We start from the raw sequence: 18543 nt of genomic DNA, 5'->3' as shown, positions 1-18543 counted from the left end.
TTTTTTTTTTTTTTTTTAATTTTTATTTCCAGGGTGATTAAAATAAAATATGTAAGGGGTTTCACCAAGCTAGGCAGAGTGTTTTGAATGGAGTCGAGGCTCAAGTAGGAGGGAAGGGGGTCTGTTTTCTGGATGTTTCTCAGCAGTGTTGAATACTCTGATGCTAAAGCCTAGAAGAAATTGCCCCCACCTTCACTTCAGGTGATAGCTAGAAATGGATCTCCCTCAGGGGACCTCTGTAGCCCTGAGGTGCAAAAGTGACAGCTTTCCCTCTGTTCTGCCTAGACATATTTATAAACTCTGAGTTGATTACATTAAGATGTGCTGCTATCATCAAACCTTCAAATAATGTACTTCTGTCCTTGTGGAAGAATCCAAGCCTGCAGCTGTTTTTCATCAAGGGCAATGTACAGAAGAGATGAAAGTGGGTTTCAAATACACATTTGATACACGCAAGTGCAACATTATCTGAGGTGATTTCTTGCCATGTCCTTGGAACTATCCCTGCTCTCTGTGCCGCCTCATTCTGTTTGTCTGCTCTCCCTGGTGCGAGGCTTGGAAAGGCTTCAAGTGAACAAGCCTCTTGGCTCACTGGGATTTTTCCTGCTCAAGAGTTATCTCCACTAAAGTATTCCTTAAACCTGAACTTGCTTTTACAACAGGAGGTTATCATGGAGAGGTTCAAGTGTACTTGTGAGTAAAAAGTAAAAAGGATAGGTTCGCCACCCTGACATCCCACTTCACCTTGAGAGCAGGTGATTAAACCTGGCCAGCCTAGCTTTAGACACAAAGATGCAGCTCTCTACTTTACTCCCTGGAAAATGCACAAATCATGGAAAAAATCCACCCCAAAGCCACCTCCTCTCCATTTAATCCCCTTTCATGAAATTGCGTGTGAGTTGCAGATTTTCTAATTAAATAGTGGCAGGCTCAAAGCTATTGTGGCATTTTTCATATTTATGCAGAAATGTCATTGTGAATTTTTCTTGGAATCCACATAAACCAGGCAGAGTATCATCAGTATTCAGTTCTATAACAACTTTCGTATACAAACTTGATTCTAGCTGCTTTGAGATTTTGAAAGACAAATTATGAATGAGAATTTTTCATGAAAGATTCTAATCCACACTTATTAAGATCTCAGCCATTTCACATTTTTTTCCTTCACTTTTGTAACCCAAACCGAACTATTCTATTCCTTCTCTGTAAAGCAGGTGACCAGCCTTGGCCCTGGAAGAGCTTTCTCATTTAACTATTAGCGTGACCATTAGAGATCACCAGTGGCTTGGCTGACATTATTAATTTCATTTCATTCTTGACCTTAGACTTTCTACATGATAAATCATCTTGAATTATATGACTTCCAAACCTCCTCTTATAACCTGATGAGACTTTTTTCTCCCTAAAGGCAAAAAAAGGAGAGATTACTCAAAAAAAAAAAAAAAAAAAAAGATTTCTATTACACACCAAAATTCTTCCTTTTGATAACTTCCTTCCAAATGCTCAGAAGTCTGAACATTTAAAAATTAGTTTATCTTAAAGTTTTAGTTAAAGGACTTTACAAAATACTGCTTGAGTGGAATTTGCCATCTTAGGGAACATAATAAGTATTTTTACTTTCCATATTCTGCTGATGGGAATGGAAATTGGAACAACTCCTCTGGGAAAGGTCTTGGCAGTCAGTCCTAAACCAGAACATGCCATGGCCCAGCAGTTTCACTCCTCAGTATGTACCTAGCAGAACTGTGTACAAATGTTCACCAAAAGACTAGACTGTGCAGAGCAGCCCTGCTTATAATAGCCCACACTGGTAACTGTCCAAGTGCCCGTGGAGAGTTGGATGAGTAAATAAATTTTGGCACAGTCACAGGATGGAACACTGTACGGCATCAAGAGTGAACAAATTGTGACTATGCACAGCACGGATGCATCTCACAGACTTAACAAAGCAAAGGGGGCATCCTGTATGATTCCAAACAAAGTACAGAAATAGGTAGAGCTGATCCAAGCAGTCAAGCAGCAATGATTGGATGGGGTCCTGGCGTTCCGGGGTACTGGTGATGTTCTGTTTAATCTCAACGCTAGCTATGTGGGGTGGTCACTTTGTGAAAATTCATCCTGTACTTGTGTGATATAAGCACATTTCCATATATCTTGTACTTCATTGAAGAGTTTTTAAAATACTTTTGCTTTATGTAACTCTATGTATCTGTCATTTCATTGTTACCCTTTGCCAGAGGACCCTTTTTGGTGTCCCACAGAAAGCCACATTCCTGCCACCTCTTTGCCCCACACCATTCTAAGAGCACCTCACAGGCACCCTAGACACTGAGCTGCTCCCCATGTTCTCACCTTTGCTCTGGCAGCACTCTCCCCAGAGTCCTTGCCTGACCAGCTCCCAAAATTCTTTGCAGATTCTCTCTGACATCCTCCCACCTGGTGAGTGCTCCACTCTTTGTCCCTTAGCCCCTAGACATACCACCATTTTGCCCATAAACCTTCCTCCATCTCCACTAGTGAGTGAACTCTGAGAAGAGGAGTCTCTTTCCTTATTCTTTGAAACCCTGACCCCTGGTGCTTGGCACGTACTGGAGCTCACATGTTTATTATGTGAATTCCTTTGGCTGGATTTCCCAAAATCTGAGGCAGTTTCCTCATCGGCTGACACTGCTCACTGGCCAGCTGACCACATAGTAGCAGGAAGAAATTTTATTAAAAGGGGAAAGAAAATGAGGAAGCATTTTGTGTTCACTAGTAGGAAATTTAAGTAACCTCAAGACGCACTGTCTTTATGTCCACTGGAAGCCTCTACTCAGCCCTTGACTGAAGCTCCAGTCTCGTTGACCTGCTCCCACAACCAGGCCCTGATTCCCTCCCAGGGTCTGGGTTGCCTGCTCCAGCTTCCTGTTCTTCTACATTGCCAAGGTTCTCAAAGCTTCCCCCAACTCAGAAGGGTAGCACTCAGGTCCACATCTTCTTGAGTAAGACAGGATCAAGTTTAGTTTCCTCCCCTACTCTAGACCTTTGTTCCTCCTCTGCTCAAGTGATAGCTTACTGGAAGGTTCCAGAAGGTGTCGCATCTTCAGGTTTGTCCCTTCCTGTTATGGCTCAATCCCTCTGGGCACCTGGAAACTCTCATTAGGATGGGGTGATTGTTATTTCTTCACAATATAGTACTAATTTCCCTCTCCTTCCAAAAGAGCTTTCTATATATATATATATATATATATATATATATATATATATATAAAATGGAATATTACTCAGCCATAAAGAATGATAAAATTATGGCATTTGCAGGCAAATGGATGCAATTGGAGAATATCATGCTAAGTGAGATAAGCCAATCTCAAAAAACCAAAGGACAAATGATCTCGCTAATAAGTGGATGATGACACATAATGGGGGGTGGGAGGGGTTAGTGTTAGGGTTAGAGTTAGGGTTGGGGGGGCAAGAATGGAGGAAGGAAGGACTGTATAGAGGGAAAAGAGGGATGGGAGGGGTGGGGGGAAGGGAAAAATAACAGAATGAATCAAACAATATTACATTATGTAAATTTATGATTACACAAATGATATGCCTTTACGCCATGTACAAACAGAGAAACAACATGTATCCCATTTGTTTACAATTAAAAAAAAAAAAAAAGAAGGGCTTGCAGCCAAAAGAAGACATCAGTCCCCTTGCCCCAACTCTGGTGTCCTGCCCTGGTATAGTAGGTTATTCCAACATCCCTTACAGAGAAAAGATGTCCTTCTCATCCCTGGCTAGATGTAACCATGTCTGTAAGCTTGCTCTTATTAACTGCCCAATAAGTGACAAGGATATACGCTCTTTTTAGCAAACCTGTGTCCTCCAGAATCCTTAAGTCTTGATGATATGCCTTTGGTTTTTCTGGAGTGCTAGTAAAACTAAAGGTATACCTCCACCCTTTTCTCAGGAACATTCCATTATGGATCCTTGAAGGAAAACCTCAAAATTTAACATGAGAGTATAGGAAAAGAGGTTCCTTTTTTTTATACATACAGAACAGGCTAGCACATTTTAAATTGCACTGTAGTATAAAATGCCAATTTCTGGGTTTCTAGTCTGCATGCTCATTAAGTAGAAAAGAGATGCAGTCTTATTATATTCTTAGAATGGTGAAATATCATGGGATTTTAAATAGTATAACTGCAGTCACATACGCGTGATTTATGGGAAGATTTCTATCAAATTAGAAAAGATTGTGTGTATCCAAGATTGTTTTTATATGCTATGGGCTTTAGTTTTAACTTTTTCAAAAGATAGAAAGCTATGTTACTTTTTACAAAGGTTAAATAATCACTAAACTGTTAATTGTGTAAAACAGGTCAGAATGTTGTGTGTTCATTCTTCCAACAAATACTTACTTAAAGCCTTTACTATGTTGAGTGGAAGGCTGAGATAAAATTTTAAAAATCATGAACATATTAGGTGTCAGCTGATGTTCACATATACCCAGAGGTTTATTTTACTAACTCACTTCACTCTGCAGATGTTTCTAGCATGTGTATATCCAAATAACATCATTGAAGAAAAAACTTAAAATATATTCAGCATATCAGATAAATAAGGAATGTTTAGAAGAGTGTCCAGAATTATTTTGCAGGTGGACTTTGGTCTTAACGTGTGCTTGATCTCAGCTTGGATTTGGCCCACATTTTTAATAGGCCAGCGTCCCTGTGAAATGTGCTAGGAAAGGAGCTATCATCATGTATACACATTTACAAACAGTCCAGGTACAGCCAGTGGGGTAAATCAGGCTGAAATTATTCATGTATCTTACAAGTTTAGAGTCAGGAAATCATTAGATTTTATTGCTTAATACAACCTAACAAGTTCCCCTACATTTTACAGACTTTAAACTTGGTGTTTGTTGCTTATAATGAATTTGAAAGTAAAGTGACTTTGGGACTTAAGTGTCCTGAATGCTGATGTAAGCAGTCCCTCTAGCAGGACAGATCAATGTGAATCATGGCACTTGAATGCTGAGAAGGTTCTAAGAAATTTCCAGATTTCCAGGTAGCAAGGCCCCTCTGCTTCTGCTAACCAAATAACTCCATGTTGGCGTTTTGGAGACTCTCTTGAGCTTCTGCATACCCTGCATGGAAGCCAGGCCCCTACTTGGTTAATTCCTCTCAGTGACTTTAGTTTTCCCTAAAATTATTGGAATAAGGAGCAGTGAAGCTCTTCTCAACTTTTTAAAACCTGGATTCTCAAAACTAATAATTTTTAGAGTTTTTTAATATATGAGTAACCTGAACTGGGAGTAAGGCTCAATATAAAGCAGTTTCCTAGCATGCTTGTGATCCTGGGATCAATCCCCAGCACTTCTTAAAAAAAAAAAAAAAAAAAAAAAAGTTCAATGGTAAAAGTATTTACAAATATGGTTAAGTTAAAAAGGAAATACTCAAATAGCATTTTAGATATTTCAATGACATTGAACATATATGTATATATGTAAACATGTGCATGTAAGACCATTTATATAAACTTCCATGATGATTGCATAAATGATACACTAATGAGCAGAAGTGTCTTTCTCTGAAAATCAACAGGTGGTTTTTACAAATTGTGTGCCTTCCATGTAATTTAGCATCTCATTTTTCACTAAGCAGCCATATGTTCATGCGGCTCTTAACTTCGTTCTTGAGTTGCGTTGCTTGAACACCATTAGCTCCAGAGGGTCTGCCAGGGGCAACAGCAGTGAGTATTTGAAGTGCTGGTAAGAAGCAGGCCTACCGTTTGGGGGATCGATGGTGATTTCGAAGAAGAAAGAGTGGTAAAAATATTCCACAGGTGCACATGAGCTACTCATAATTCCACAGTTGGTATGACTGTGACAAAAAAGAATCATGCCACATGTGTTATGGCAATGTGCAAGAAGGAAGGAAAAATCACCAAAAGGATGGAGAATGCTCAAGGTGTGGCATCAGTGTCGATGTGGGATGAACATTACTGTGTTCCCTCAGAGTTAGAGCACACCTCCCCCACCTTTTAACATATTGAAGTTGGAATAGTTTGCAGTTCTTGTTAGCCAGCTGTATGACTTGGGCATGTGCAAATGTCACATGAGAAGCATCTGGAAGGGAGGAAAGATTTATTTCTCTCTCCATTACAGCATTCAGAGCCAAGTCCCTATAACAAAAGATGGATTAGCAAGAGACAAAACAAATTCATGTACTATAAGTTGTACCTGACACAGGAGCCTTTATAAGAACATAAAGCTCCAAAGAAATATGTAAACTTGTGTATTTTTTATGCCTTAGGTTTGATAGAATGGGCATCCATGGAGAAATACGATCGGACAATGGAGTTATGATCAAATGGGAATAAGCCAGGGGAACTTAGCAAGATGTCTTTATTCAGATTCTCTTGTCTCTTTGGATCAAACTGGTTGTGTGGAGGAAGTTGGGGAGGTGTGAATCAGACTTGTTGAACCACATTCCCAAAGTGGGAGTCAGCAGTAAGCTGGCTCTAGATGATTGCAGAGCTGGCTTAAGAACTTCCGCACCGCTGGCTTTGCGGCATGTAGTTCTGCTGTGGATGATTTAAGAAATACTGCATCACCAGCACTCTCGTGAAACCCAGGACACTGTGGAACATCATGAACATCACGATCCCAAGTCGAAAAGTGATGAGTGCTGTAGGATTCTAACAGTGAAAAAGTTTTGGAAAACCTGAGCCAGTATACAGACTGTCTTTGACTGATAATGGTTCCATTTATGATTTTTGGACTTTACAACAGTGTGAAAGCAATATACATTCAGTAGAACCCCTGCTTCAGATTTGGAATTTTTATATTTTTCCCCAGGCTAGTGAAATGCAGTACGATACTCTTTTATGATGTAGGGCAGCAGCAGGGAACCACAGCTCCAAGTCCCAGCCACAAGATCACAAGGGTGAACAATGGATATTCTACAGTGTACTGTGTTGCTCAGCCATGATGTTCAGTAGGTTAGGAATATTAAAGGCATTTTCAACTTACAGTGGATTATGTTGAGAATGTAGCTCCATTGTAAGTCGTGGACCATCTGTACTTTGCTTCTATATCCTTTACTAAGTCTACACAAAAGGAAAAGTTAATAAAATTTGTCTTCAGTCTAAAGGAGCTCTTCCAGAATGAACAAAACAACAATCTGAAATGGTAAGAAAGCATTGAGTACAATTTAATTGGCAGCTCTTGTTTTCTTTTTTAGAAGTCATAAAGTAATGGTGCATTTAATAATGACATCTTAGATTGGGTAAAATACAGTACCTTGTTGTTAGCCTGGGAGAAAGCACTCTGTTGAGACTGTGAAAGACTTCACATGTGAAGAGGCTACCATGTCACAAGTGACAAGGGGTTTAAGGCTCCTTTGAACATGTACATCCTCAAAGGAGAGGTGAAGTAGCCCCTGCAGATAACGGAGCCACTGAGGAGTTGCCAGCTAGCCCGCAGGCACCTGCTGTATCCTCTGATACAGCTGCCCTGGCAAATGTATACCAGCAAAAAATAGCACAAGGGTACCCGGTTAAGGCACCACTTAAGGGGCCACTCACTCATTAGGAGGCACAGTGCCTCAAACCTGCACATTTACCCTTGAAGGAGAGAACAGATGTTTTTGTAGTTATTCTTACCCATTGCTGGGTTCATGGCCAATGGCCCTCTAACACCAGACAAATTAAGAGAACAGTCTAAAATGTATTTAATATAAATTGCATGTGACATAAGATCCTTCAGAAATGAAGAGCCAAAGAAACAAAGAAGGCTTATTTTTATGGACAGTCCTCTATAAATTTGACTGGAGGATGGAAGGGTTTATGATATAATGGTAATAACCTGGAGGAAAGGGATTAGCTCAACAAGGCCTGTTCTTTTAGAATTTTCTTTGCATCCTTGTGTGACATTCCTTTCCCCTGGGTATGGAGCACGACTCCTCTAGAATGAGTGTCTTACAACCAATTTTGGAAGAAGGTCAACTAAATTTTATGTCCTGCTTTGGGGAAAGTGGTGAGAAGAATTCTTTCTAGTGTCCATGGCCTCTGTGTTAGTCAACTTTCTACCATTATAACAGGTACCTGAGATAAATCAATCTCAGAGGTCTCAGTCTAGCACCAGAGGCTGATGAGCAAGCCTTCAACACACTGGACTTTGAGGTATCCATCCAAACCATAGCAGCCTACTTCTGCTGTTTCCTCAAGTGCCAAATGTCATTTTGGGTGTAATGTGTCCTGAAATCCATCATCCTCGTAATCATGTGGTTTGTAAAGATATGTGCTCAGAAATGTTCTTTGAGTCCTGTCCAGTTTGTCACTAATGTATTTGTGTGTTGTGTATCTATTTATACATACATGCTGTTGTAGTCCATTTTCTGCTGCTATAATAGAATACCATAGACTGGGTAATGTATAAAAGACAGAAAATTTCTTCCTCATATTTCTGGGGTCTGGAAGTCCAAGATCAAGGTGCCAGCAATCTGGGTGGGCCTGTTTGCTACGTCCTCAACTGCAGAAGGCAGAAGGGAAAGAGAGATCTATTCCCACAGTCCTTTTTATAGCAGCATTAGTCAGCCATGAGTGCTGAGCCCCAGGACCTAAACACCTCCCAAAAGACAGCATTGGGGATTGTCTACAACACATGAATTTTAGACACATTCACACCATAGTACACACTTGTTTTTACATATATATATATTTAATACATAGATCTGTGTATGTATGGCATGACACATGTAAGCTTATACGCTTATACATACACGTGTCATTTGATAACCTTTGTACAATGAAATCAACTCTGGTGCATCATTTTAAATAGCATAGAGTTCCTTTGAATGAATTTATGCTAGTTTATTTAGTCACTCATTATTTAAATGATTTTATTTGCTAGTTATTTGCTGTTAAAAACAATGTCAGGACCATCCTTGCAACTGTTCTGTGTGCAGATCTGTGTTTCATTTATTATTTAACTGTATCTAGCGATTCAGACTACATGGTCTCAGAGCAAATATTCACAGGCCTTCTGTGCCCTCCTGCTGTGGTAGGAATGGAAGGGCTCCCATAGGATGATAGGACAGATTTTGAGGAGGACATTAAACTCAGGCTCTAGAACCAGTCCTAGCTGATGACCTTGGGTTAAGGTCTTAACCTTTCTGGGACTTAGTTTCCTAGTTTGTAAGTTAAGTCTGTGACATGGGCTTTGTAGCATTGAGTGACTAAGATAAGGGGTATAAAGTCCCTAGTATAAGGCAAATGGTAACCCCCTAAATCAGTGTTAGTTTGATTTGCAGGTAGGGAGGTGGATCAAAACTCCATGCTGATAGTCCCAAAGTTCTGAAACTTGATAAAGGATACACGACAGATGCTTTTGTTTATTGACAATTCAAACCTCTGTTCCTTAGTTTTTGTTGGTGGACCAAAATAGGAGTAAAATGCTCTCTGTCCTTCAGCATAGCTGGACTTCTTGGACTGTAATTTGTACAGTCACACCGGCCTTGCGTTTGGTTTAATGTACTGCTATGCCTGCCTTGAAATTCTTAATTTTGAACAGAGGCTCCATATTTTAATTTTGCTCTGGATCCCACAAATTAAATAGCTGTCCCTGCCCATATGGTTGTTGGAGGGTGAGATGAAACCCACAAGTCTCTGAGCAAGAGTACTCAGAATGGGATAGGACTCGATAATCATTCATGAGTACAACAGTTATTGTTTATGAGCAAAGACAACCTTGATCAATACCTTTGAGACATTTAATTATAAAAATAGCAATAAAAATATACAATTAATCTCATTTTATAGGTAAGGAAACTATGGAATTAGTTTCCCAATAAAATCACACAGTTTATAAATGCAGAGCTTGAATGCAGACTCTTCTGTCTAATACATAGCCTGCACCACTGACCTGCCCCAGTACATATTAATTCCTTTCCTTCCTTCACAGGAGAACTTCTCTGTAAAACCCAGAATTAAAGCTTTCTTGATAACCATCAGCAACCCAAGTCTCACCTCCCAGAGTTTCATACCCCCTCAAAGTCTTCCAGAATTCCCACCAGATCTGGAACCTGCTGTAGACAGGAAACACCCAAGTCTCTCAGCCTCAGTTGCCCTGTTCTGTCACCTCATCCTATCTGGCCTATGCCTGCCCAGAACTATTGCCTCAGAGTTTCACCACTGCCCAAATGTGATCAGCCTGGTAGACAATTCAACTTGCTTCCCTTGGCTCCTAATAAACCTAATTTCCATTGACTAATGTCTAACTAGTACCTCCAAATCACTGTGAGCATCAGTCCTGAGAAGGAGACTTTGGGGGTTGTGTGTTGTAGGTTGAGCATCCCTAATTTAAAAAATTGAAAAGTCTGAAATTCTCTAAAATCTGAAAATTTTTGAGTATTGACCTAATGCCATAAGTGGAAAATTCCACCTTGACCTCACATGACAGCTTGTAGTCAAAACACAAGCACACTGAAAAATACTGTATAAAAGTACCACCAGGCTATGTGTATAAGATATATATAAAACATAAATGAATTTTGTATTTAAACTTTGGTCCCATTCCCAAGATGCCTCATTAGGTATACTGAAATATTTTTTTAACATTCTAATTATTTCAGGACCAAAAACTTTCGGATAAGGGATAGTCAACCTATACCTGTAAGCTGAGGACATGACCATCTGTCTGGCAGTAGGAATCCCTTGCCTTCCCACAGTGCCAGGCCATGATGTGCTCTGCCCACTCTTTTTCCTGCCGAAGGAGAAAGACAGTCCATCCCACCACACTGCTAATATGTAAGCATCAGGCTTGACATGGGAAGGTCTGGTGTAGGTATGCTTACAGTGTGTCTCCTGAGCAGGGATGTTAAAACATGAGCATTCCATCTCTTGGACAGCCAGATTTGAATTCTGAATGTGACAATGAGACTGTTTGTTTTTTTCAAAGCAATTCCCTAAGTGACTGTTTGCTCAAGACTTTGGTCGTGTGAACAGAGATTTGGGGGGAGGGAGAGAAGCCATCTGCTCCAGAATAGTCTTCCAATGACAGGAGCAAATGACTGCAGTACAAACTGGAGGGGGTCCAGAAAAATGTTCCTGTCTGGTGAATCTGGCCCCACCCTGCGGCCTCAAGCCCTGTGTTCATTGGAGACTCACATGCGGCTTTCAAAGGCAAGGCCATGGTAACTGCAGGAATGTATAAATGAGATCAGAGCAAAGAGAGTCGGGGTAAGAATGCTCACCTTCTAACTCATCATGTGCCATTCAGGACAGTGAACCATCTGGGATCAGAATTCAAAAGTGAACTTGGGAGCTCAGTCTCTTCCTCACACCTTTCATTCTACATGTCTCTGATAGCAAATATTTCATACTAAATGAAAAAGTGACAGTCCTTTATTAAGTGCAAGATTTCTATTTGGTCATCTTCTATTAGTGTTTAAATGCTGAAATTTATTTATTTCCTATAAAATATGAGATGATTTTCATGTTTTTGAACTATGGCCTGTCTCAATGTACAAAACATCCTTGAATCTTATTTTTCTTCTAAATGTGAATGGCTTTTTTTTTTTTCTTTTCTTTTCTTTTCTTTTCTTTTTTTTTTTTTTTTTTTTTTTTTTTTTTTGCTATTAGGCATTCATGCAGCCTCACTTGCTGGGAAATGAGTTCACACATTTGGAGTTTCCAAGGAGAGTACAGAGAAAGGAACTTGGAAAGAAGATGCTCTACAGGGACTTTAATATGACAGGCTGGTAAGAACACGCCACCCTCCTCCCCAGCGCCACTGCAGTCTGTGTGCTTAGGAAGCTCGTCACCACCACGAAAAGCCACTTATGCAGTTGGTGTCAGGATGTGCAGCCAGAGACCTGGGTTCATGGTGAAGGACAAGTGTCTGTGACTGCTTCTGCCATTCTCACTTAGGACCAGTTCTGAAATCACAGGCTTTTGTTTCTCTCTGCTCAGAGGCCCTCCTCAGGGATCCTGGATCCCCTGAGTCTGACTTAATTCCTCACTTTGCACTGATCAATCATTTGGGAGCTTATAAAACACATTAAGCCTTGTGCTTTTAGGCCAGGGTTATTGAAGAGGTAGAGAGGCTTGAAGGAATCTGCCAAGGAGTAATTGAGCCAAAGGGACTTGGGTTTGAATCCTAACTCTGACTTTCTAAATGAGCAAATTTGGGTAAACTACTTAATACCTAGAGCCTATTTTTCCATGGATAAAGTGAAGAAAAGATATGCCCTCTGAAGATCATTGTAAAAATTCAAGATGATGAGCTATATTCATTCCTCAATCTGTAAGAGATTAGTTCCAGGATCCCCTACAGATACCAAAATCCCAAGATACTCAAGTGCCTCCTATTAAATGGTGTAGTATTTGCATGTAGCCAATGCACATTGTCCTTCCTGTATCCTTAAGTTACCTCTCAGCTACTTAAAATATCTAATGCAGTGTAAATTCTATATGAATAATTACCACACTGTATCATATACAGAATGAAGATGAAGGGGAAAAAAACTGGACATATTCACTACAGATACTTTTAAAAAAATATTTAAAATCCACAGTTGATTGACACCACAGATATAGACACCTGCAGATGTGAAAGACCTGCTGCATTGTATCCCGTTCAGATTGATATAAGAACTCTTGATGTGCGGTGTCTTGTTCCCTAAACATACCTCAGTGTCTAATGTTGACTAAGACTTCCTGTTTCTTCTGAGTAGTAGACAGGGTGACAAGTTCTTACACATTATAGTGTCGGCATAAGGATTCAATGAGAGAGCAGTGCCCTGCATGCAGAAGGGTGGGGGATTTGCTCTTATGTTCTGAGATCTAATCAGGGAGTCTCTTGTCAGCCTGGAGGATAATAGAAGAATGAGGTCATTTACTCTCCTTACCACATCTCCCACAAAGGCAGAGCCATAGCTTTCACTGTCCCTCTTCACTGTGAACAGATGGTCAGAGCCGAGATTCCCATGCTGATGACTTCTAGGCTGGGGACCTACTTCTAGGGCACATATTGTCATAAAGGAACAAGTTGAATTACCCATAAGAGGCTCATCTAAGGAAACTTTGGTTGTTCTTTGCCAGCTGAAAAAGCAGATCCTCACCCAGATTCACTTCTCTTTGTCTAGAATGAGGTCAACAAACTATTGCTAGAAAGCCAAAATCAGCTCACCACCTGTTTCTGTAAATAATTCTCTTTTTGATACAGCTACTCTCCTTTGTTTACATTTGAACTATAGCTGCCTTCACCTGTAGCAGGGCAGTTGAGTAGTTACAGCAAAGTCTATGTGGCCCACAGAGCCAAAAATATTTGCCCCTGCTCTAAAAGATGAATGGATTTATCAAAAAGGGTTCACCATATTTGCAGCTTTGAGTTTTTATGACCTAGAGCCATTATTCTAAACCTGACTGGGTTTTCTTATAAATCCATTTGTATTCAGTCAGCAGATCAGCACTTCTTGCAGAGATGTTTAAGACGAGGGCTAGTATAATTTGGAAATACCCATGACAGTTTGGTTTGGGTGTTGTGCAATTTGGAAAGATGGAAAGATTAGGAACCCAGGGTTGTAGACACGTTTAAAAAAACAAAAAGGAATATATCTAAAAAGAGAATAAGGAAAAAGGCTAAATACAAGAGGAGAGATTATGAAAAACACATTTACTTGTACTAAGGGAACTTAACAGGGAACATGGGAAGCCAGACAGAGAAATGGATGATTTACTGTGGGAAACTGTTAGGTTGATCTTTACTGTGGGAGGCTGTAGGTTGCTCTTGTGAATTCCTGAGAAGAATTAAATGGAAGCAATATTTTTGTAAGGTTATCTTAAGAGAAATTTGGAGGAGACTGATTCTAGAAAGCAGATTTAGGTACCCAGGGGAAAACTATCATAGAAATATATATGTAAGGTCTCAAGCACTGTTTAGAGGGATGGAAGCAGAAAACAAGAGAAAGGAAATCGATAAAAAAGAAAATTATTTAGGTCAAGAGATAAATATAAATATAAGGGGTCAGTCATTGATGACTCTAATTACTTATTTAAATATATCTTCTCAGTTAACCTGTAAGCTCCCCAGGAGGCTCCAGTGCTTAGTCCTGTGCCTGACCCAGAGTGGACAGGAAGCAATTATTTATTGGCTGAAAGTAGAGGGGTCTGTTTGGCAGAAGGTGAAGCCAGCAGGTCAGTGTCATGGACAGTCGAAGAGAAAGGCAGGAGCAGTGAGTTTGTACTGGAGACACCTTGAGCTTGAGGCAAGGCTGTGTTTATGTTCTTTCTGTACCAGAAAGGCAAATGAGATCTAAGCACTCAACACAAACTCGGTTAATGGCATGCCTAGGACTTGTTTGGAGGAGTATCTTTGTTGCAGCTGCTTAGTGTCAATTCATCCGGGGTGGGAAGAACAATATATTGTTACTAGCTTTGGAAAGCACTTCTAATGAGATGAGAGGCATCATCACTTTAATGGCCAAGATGCTTTCAAAGGCTGTAAATGGTCCACTCAAGCCTTGCGATGAGGTTAGTGTTTTATATTCCCATGAAGCTGTATTTTTCCCGCTTTTGGAGTGGCTTATACATTTTTCCTATAACAAACAGTTAAAGATTGCCCTCATCTGATAACTTTCTCAGTGCAGATAAGTTCAGGAACTAGATTACATCCAACTTTATATGCACATATTTTCTCTCCCTTCCCCCATTTTTCTCTCTGTCTCTCTGTGTTAGCAGGGTCCTATGCAGATAAGCAGTCCATAAGTGGACTGTTTTTAATTGCATGGAACTTCACAGAAGGTACTAAATAATTGAGAAGCCACGTCTGAGAATGGCTTCAGTCAGACAGGATTTGATTTGTTTTCAGTGTAATTCCCAACATGGCTGTTGACTCACGAGTTTGGCTACAAGTAGAGATTTATGAATACCTTTGTGCATTTCCTACCTGTTCTTATTTTGATTTGAAAATGGGACTTATGGAGAAAGAAAGCCCTTTATATCTTTGTCGGAAGAACTCAAAACCAGTTTAGACCATGGCTTATGTAAACTCCTTCCCCCAACTAATGAGTTCCTTTTATCCTCTAACAAAAAACCTAAGATGGAATAGTTATTTTTTAGGACTTAAAAAGACTAGGTTTAGGGCTGGGGATATAGCTCAGTTGGTAGAGTGCTTGCCTTGCAAGCACAAGGCCCTGGGTTCAATCCCCAGCACCACAAAAAAAAAAAAAAAAAAAAAGACTGGAGTTCTTTGCCTTTCCAAATTGTCTATAGAAGAGAAAGAGTAGAAAATTAATTTATAGAAAGGGAGGTGAGGGTCTATATCCTGTTTCTTTTCCCATGAAAGCCATAAATCACTCCCAAGTTATTGAAATTGGTTGAGGGTGGGCTGGTGACATCTGTAGTGTGTGCTCCTCAAGGACGCAAACAAGTCCTTCGCTAGACCCTCCTTTATGTTTCTTGGCTTCAGAAGTCGCCTTGGGCTGTGAACTTACTTGTCTGAACCCTAACAAAGAGTCTACCTACTGTTACACTGTTTAATCCTCCATAGTAAATTTCTAGTTGCGGAGATTTTAATTCCCCCCACTGCTTCCCCATGAATCATGATAGTACTGGGGTTGGCTGCTATTTATTGGGAAAGCTAAGGGCCAGGCCCTGTGATGAGAGCTTTACTTAACCACTCACATTTAACTCTTAAAACAGACCTATCAACTAGATAGCACAGAGGCTACATTGTGCAAGGTTACACAACTAGGCAGGTTCCAGAGCCTGGCCTGTAAATCCAGGCAGTATAATTTTGGAGTGCGTACTGCTAGCCACTGTGCTGAACTGTCAGCTGTGAAAGGGTGGCCCCTTCTTCTCATTTTGCAGTTGAGCAAGTAGAGGCTGAGGGACTCTGTGGTTTGCACAGGGTCCGCAATGTGCAAGTGTCAGGGTGAGGACTAGAACCCAGTCCCGACTCTTGTTCCGGGGCTCTTTCTGATGTGCTGTGCCAATCAGCGTTTTTCAGGGTAAAACTAGACATTGTTACACACTTTTGACCTCTGATATAAATTTAAGCTGGGGTCCTCTATCTGCTAAAATTGGTGTCTCCTTGACAATCAAGGGGATAAGGCAGTGGAATGAAGCATTTTAGGAGCTGCCAGGCAGTGACTTTTCTAGCTCCCCATGTGACCCTATAGACCGTTGGTCAAGGTCAGCTGATGCTTCCCACTCATTATCAAGAGTATCTGAGCACGACTTGGGGTTGGTGATGGTAGGGGAAGATCCCCCGAATAACCAGATCTCCTGTGCTTAGGGAAATTGCCTGCTCTCATTAGAGAAGCATCATGCCAGCATTCTGTGGAGTGTGTGCAGCAGGAAGGAAGTGTGGGAGAGGATGTCAGCTCTGGGAAGCCTTGTCTCATAATTAAGGATGAGTCTGTTGCCTCCTGAAGGGATCCTCGTGCTTTCTTGGAGACTGTGGAGCAGCTTGGCAGGCCCAGATTGTTTAGAGGACAAAAGGTTATTGTCACCAGGCCCATCATAATGAAATTGGTCTCTTCCCTGGCTCCCCTCCACCTCCCTTTCCTTCTTTCCTCAGAGAGTTAGCTCAGTGGCTTGATTTACAAAGCCTTTGTCTAAGGCTGTGCTGATCCCTGATGTCCTTCCTTTGATGTCCCCATCGCCCACATGGCTCTCACCTTCTGTGCCTGGTTTCAGTGGTCCTGGTGCCAGAATCCCCAGGCTGGTGCCCCTCCTCCCTGGCCCTTTGTGTAGAGCTGCCATTGCAGGACACACACTGAGTCGTCCTGAGAGCTCTAAGTCCCGACCCATGGCCCTCTGAGCCGTCTCAGGCAATAATTTGCTGGCAAGTATCTATATTACCAACTTGAAACAAGTTTTCTCACAGCTGGCTTTGTGGCTGTAGGTCCCTCCTCTTGTGACTGCTGGTGATTTTGCTTTTTCATGTAGGATCAGCGTTCTCCGTGCCCTGTGCGTAGCCACATAGGGTAACAAGCCAGCTGGGGGTGCATGATGACATTGGTGTGGAAGGGGGCTGTGACTTCACCCCTGGCTTCTGGCCAGATTCTCCAGCAGCTGTTCCTGGGCTGATGGGATTTGTAGGGAGAGAAAGGGCCAAAGAAGAAAAGTCCATCATGTGAAGTGAGATTGCTTCCAGATGGTTCTGGTTATGAACAGCATACACCAGAATTCTTCCTTTAAGCAAAGCCTTTCTACCCTTTATGACGGTCTTATTTCAGGGGCCAGGCACAACTGATGACTTGAGATCACATGGCTTACTTAGTAAGAGAGTGCTGCTTTGGGTAATAGGCTTTTTTGAGACTTTCCTCTGCCAAAGTCTCTCATTTGTAAAATCCTTCCTTTGCCCATTTTCTGCCAACCTCTATGTCTGGTAGGAAACAAGCTTTGTTCTGCTTTTAGAGCTTCTGGGAAAGACAGATTCTTCTAGATAGGTTGCAGAGATGGTAACCTTTTATTTTAGTCTCTTACAGCCCTTGACTTTTTATGATTCCAACTTAATGATGTGTCAGAGTAATTTTCCCCTTCCCTTTCCCCTTAAAACTATGAGCAAATCAAGGGATTTTCCACTGGGAACAGTGGAGTCAACCATCATCTGCCCAGTTCGACACTCCCTATTTCAATGAAGGCAAAGGAAATCTTTTCTATTTTCTATGCTCTCAAGTATAGTAGCTACTAACCACATGTGGCCATTTAAATTTCTATTACTTAAAATTAAATAAGACGAAAAATTCACTCCCTATGTCTCACTAGCCATGTCTCAGTTATGCAGTAGCCACATGTGAATGGTGCAAATCACTCTTATCACCACAGAAAGGTCTGCTGGACGGGGCTGTGGTCCAGATAATAGAGTGTGGGTCTAGTGAGGTCAGGGAACGTGGTGCAAGGAGCTGCCTATAAGGGAGCATCTCAACAAACACAAAGTTTAAAGACAGGCACAGGCAGGGGAAGCGGATGGGCGTAGGCCATACTCCATGGCTTCTGGCCCCACTGCTGCAGGACTGAGTCAGCTGGGGGATGGGCGTCACCCCACCTTCCAGATCTTCCAGACATCAGTTGTGTTTAGGAAAGACTGGAGTTGTCTCTAGCTGCCATTCACTGGACAGTGGAGAAGCTGCATCCTGTAGGCCAGCCAAGAGAGCCCCAGTTTGTCTGCCTGGCTCAGCAGCACGCCACCCTCTCCACAAATCGCCTGGCTGCCCACTCTTCTGTTTGCCTCCTGGACTGATACCAGCTGTTGGCACTTTCATTCCTGTCACTTTCCCTTTTACCTCTTGGAGAGTATTTTAGACCCTGAGAATGTGATTAAAAAGCAACTGCACTTCCAAGCCTTTCCATTCTGTTTGGGGTGACCTTTATCCTCATCAGCAGCCTGGAGCCCCGCTCAGCAACCAGAGACACTTGGGCTTCTTACCAACAGTCCATACATTTTCTGGAGAGAGCATCTCACTGGAGGCAGCCCCAAGAGTGGTCTGGAGCTGCCAGGTCAAGTTTTACAAATATTGTAGATGCAGCTTCTATCTTATTCTTTATTGCTCTCTT

At 41.4% G+C, this 18543-nt stretch overlaps 1 protein-coding gene across 1 annotated transcript in view; it reads left to right on the top strand.

The window, feature by feature from the left end:
* The window catches only part of LOC306660947 (protein phosphatase 1H-like), a 130962-nt gene that overhangs the window by 47566 nt on the left and 64853 nt on the right, over positions 1 to 18543 (top strand). The window contains exon 3 of the mRNA XM_079139700.1: positions 11620 to 11738. Coding sequence (XP_078995826.1) covers positions 11620 to 11738 — 119 coding nt within the window. The remainder of the gene's footprint in view (positions 1 to 11619; positions 11739 to 18543) is intronic.

This window comes from Sciurus vulgaris (assembly GCF_902686455.1).
Source record: "Sciurus vulgaris genome assembly, chromosome: 5".
In the NCBI taxonomy this organism is placed as follows: Eukaryota; Metazoa; Chordata; class Mammalia; order Rodentia; family Sciuridae; genus Sciurus; species Sciurus vulgaris.
Note: the sequence above shows the minus strand (reverse complement) of the source record. Positions and strands in the feature narration are given on the sequence as shown.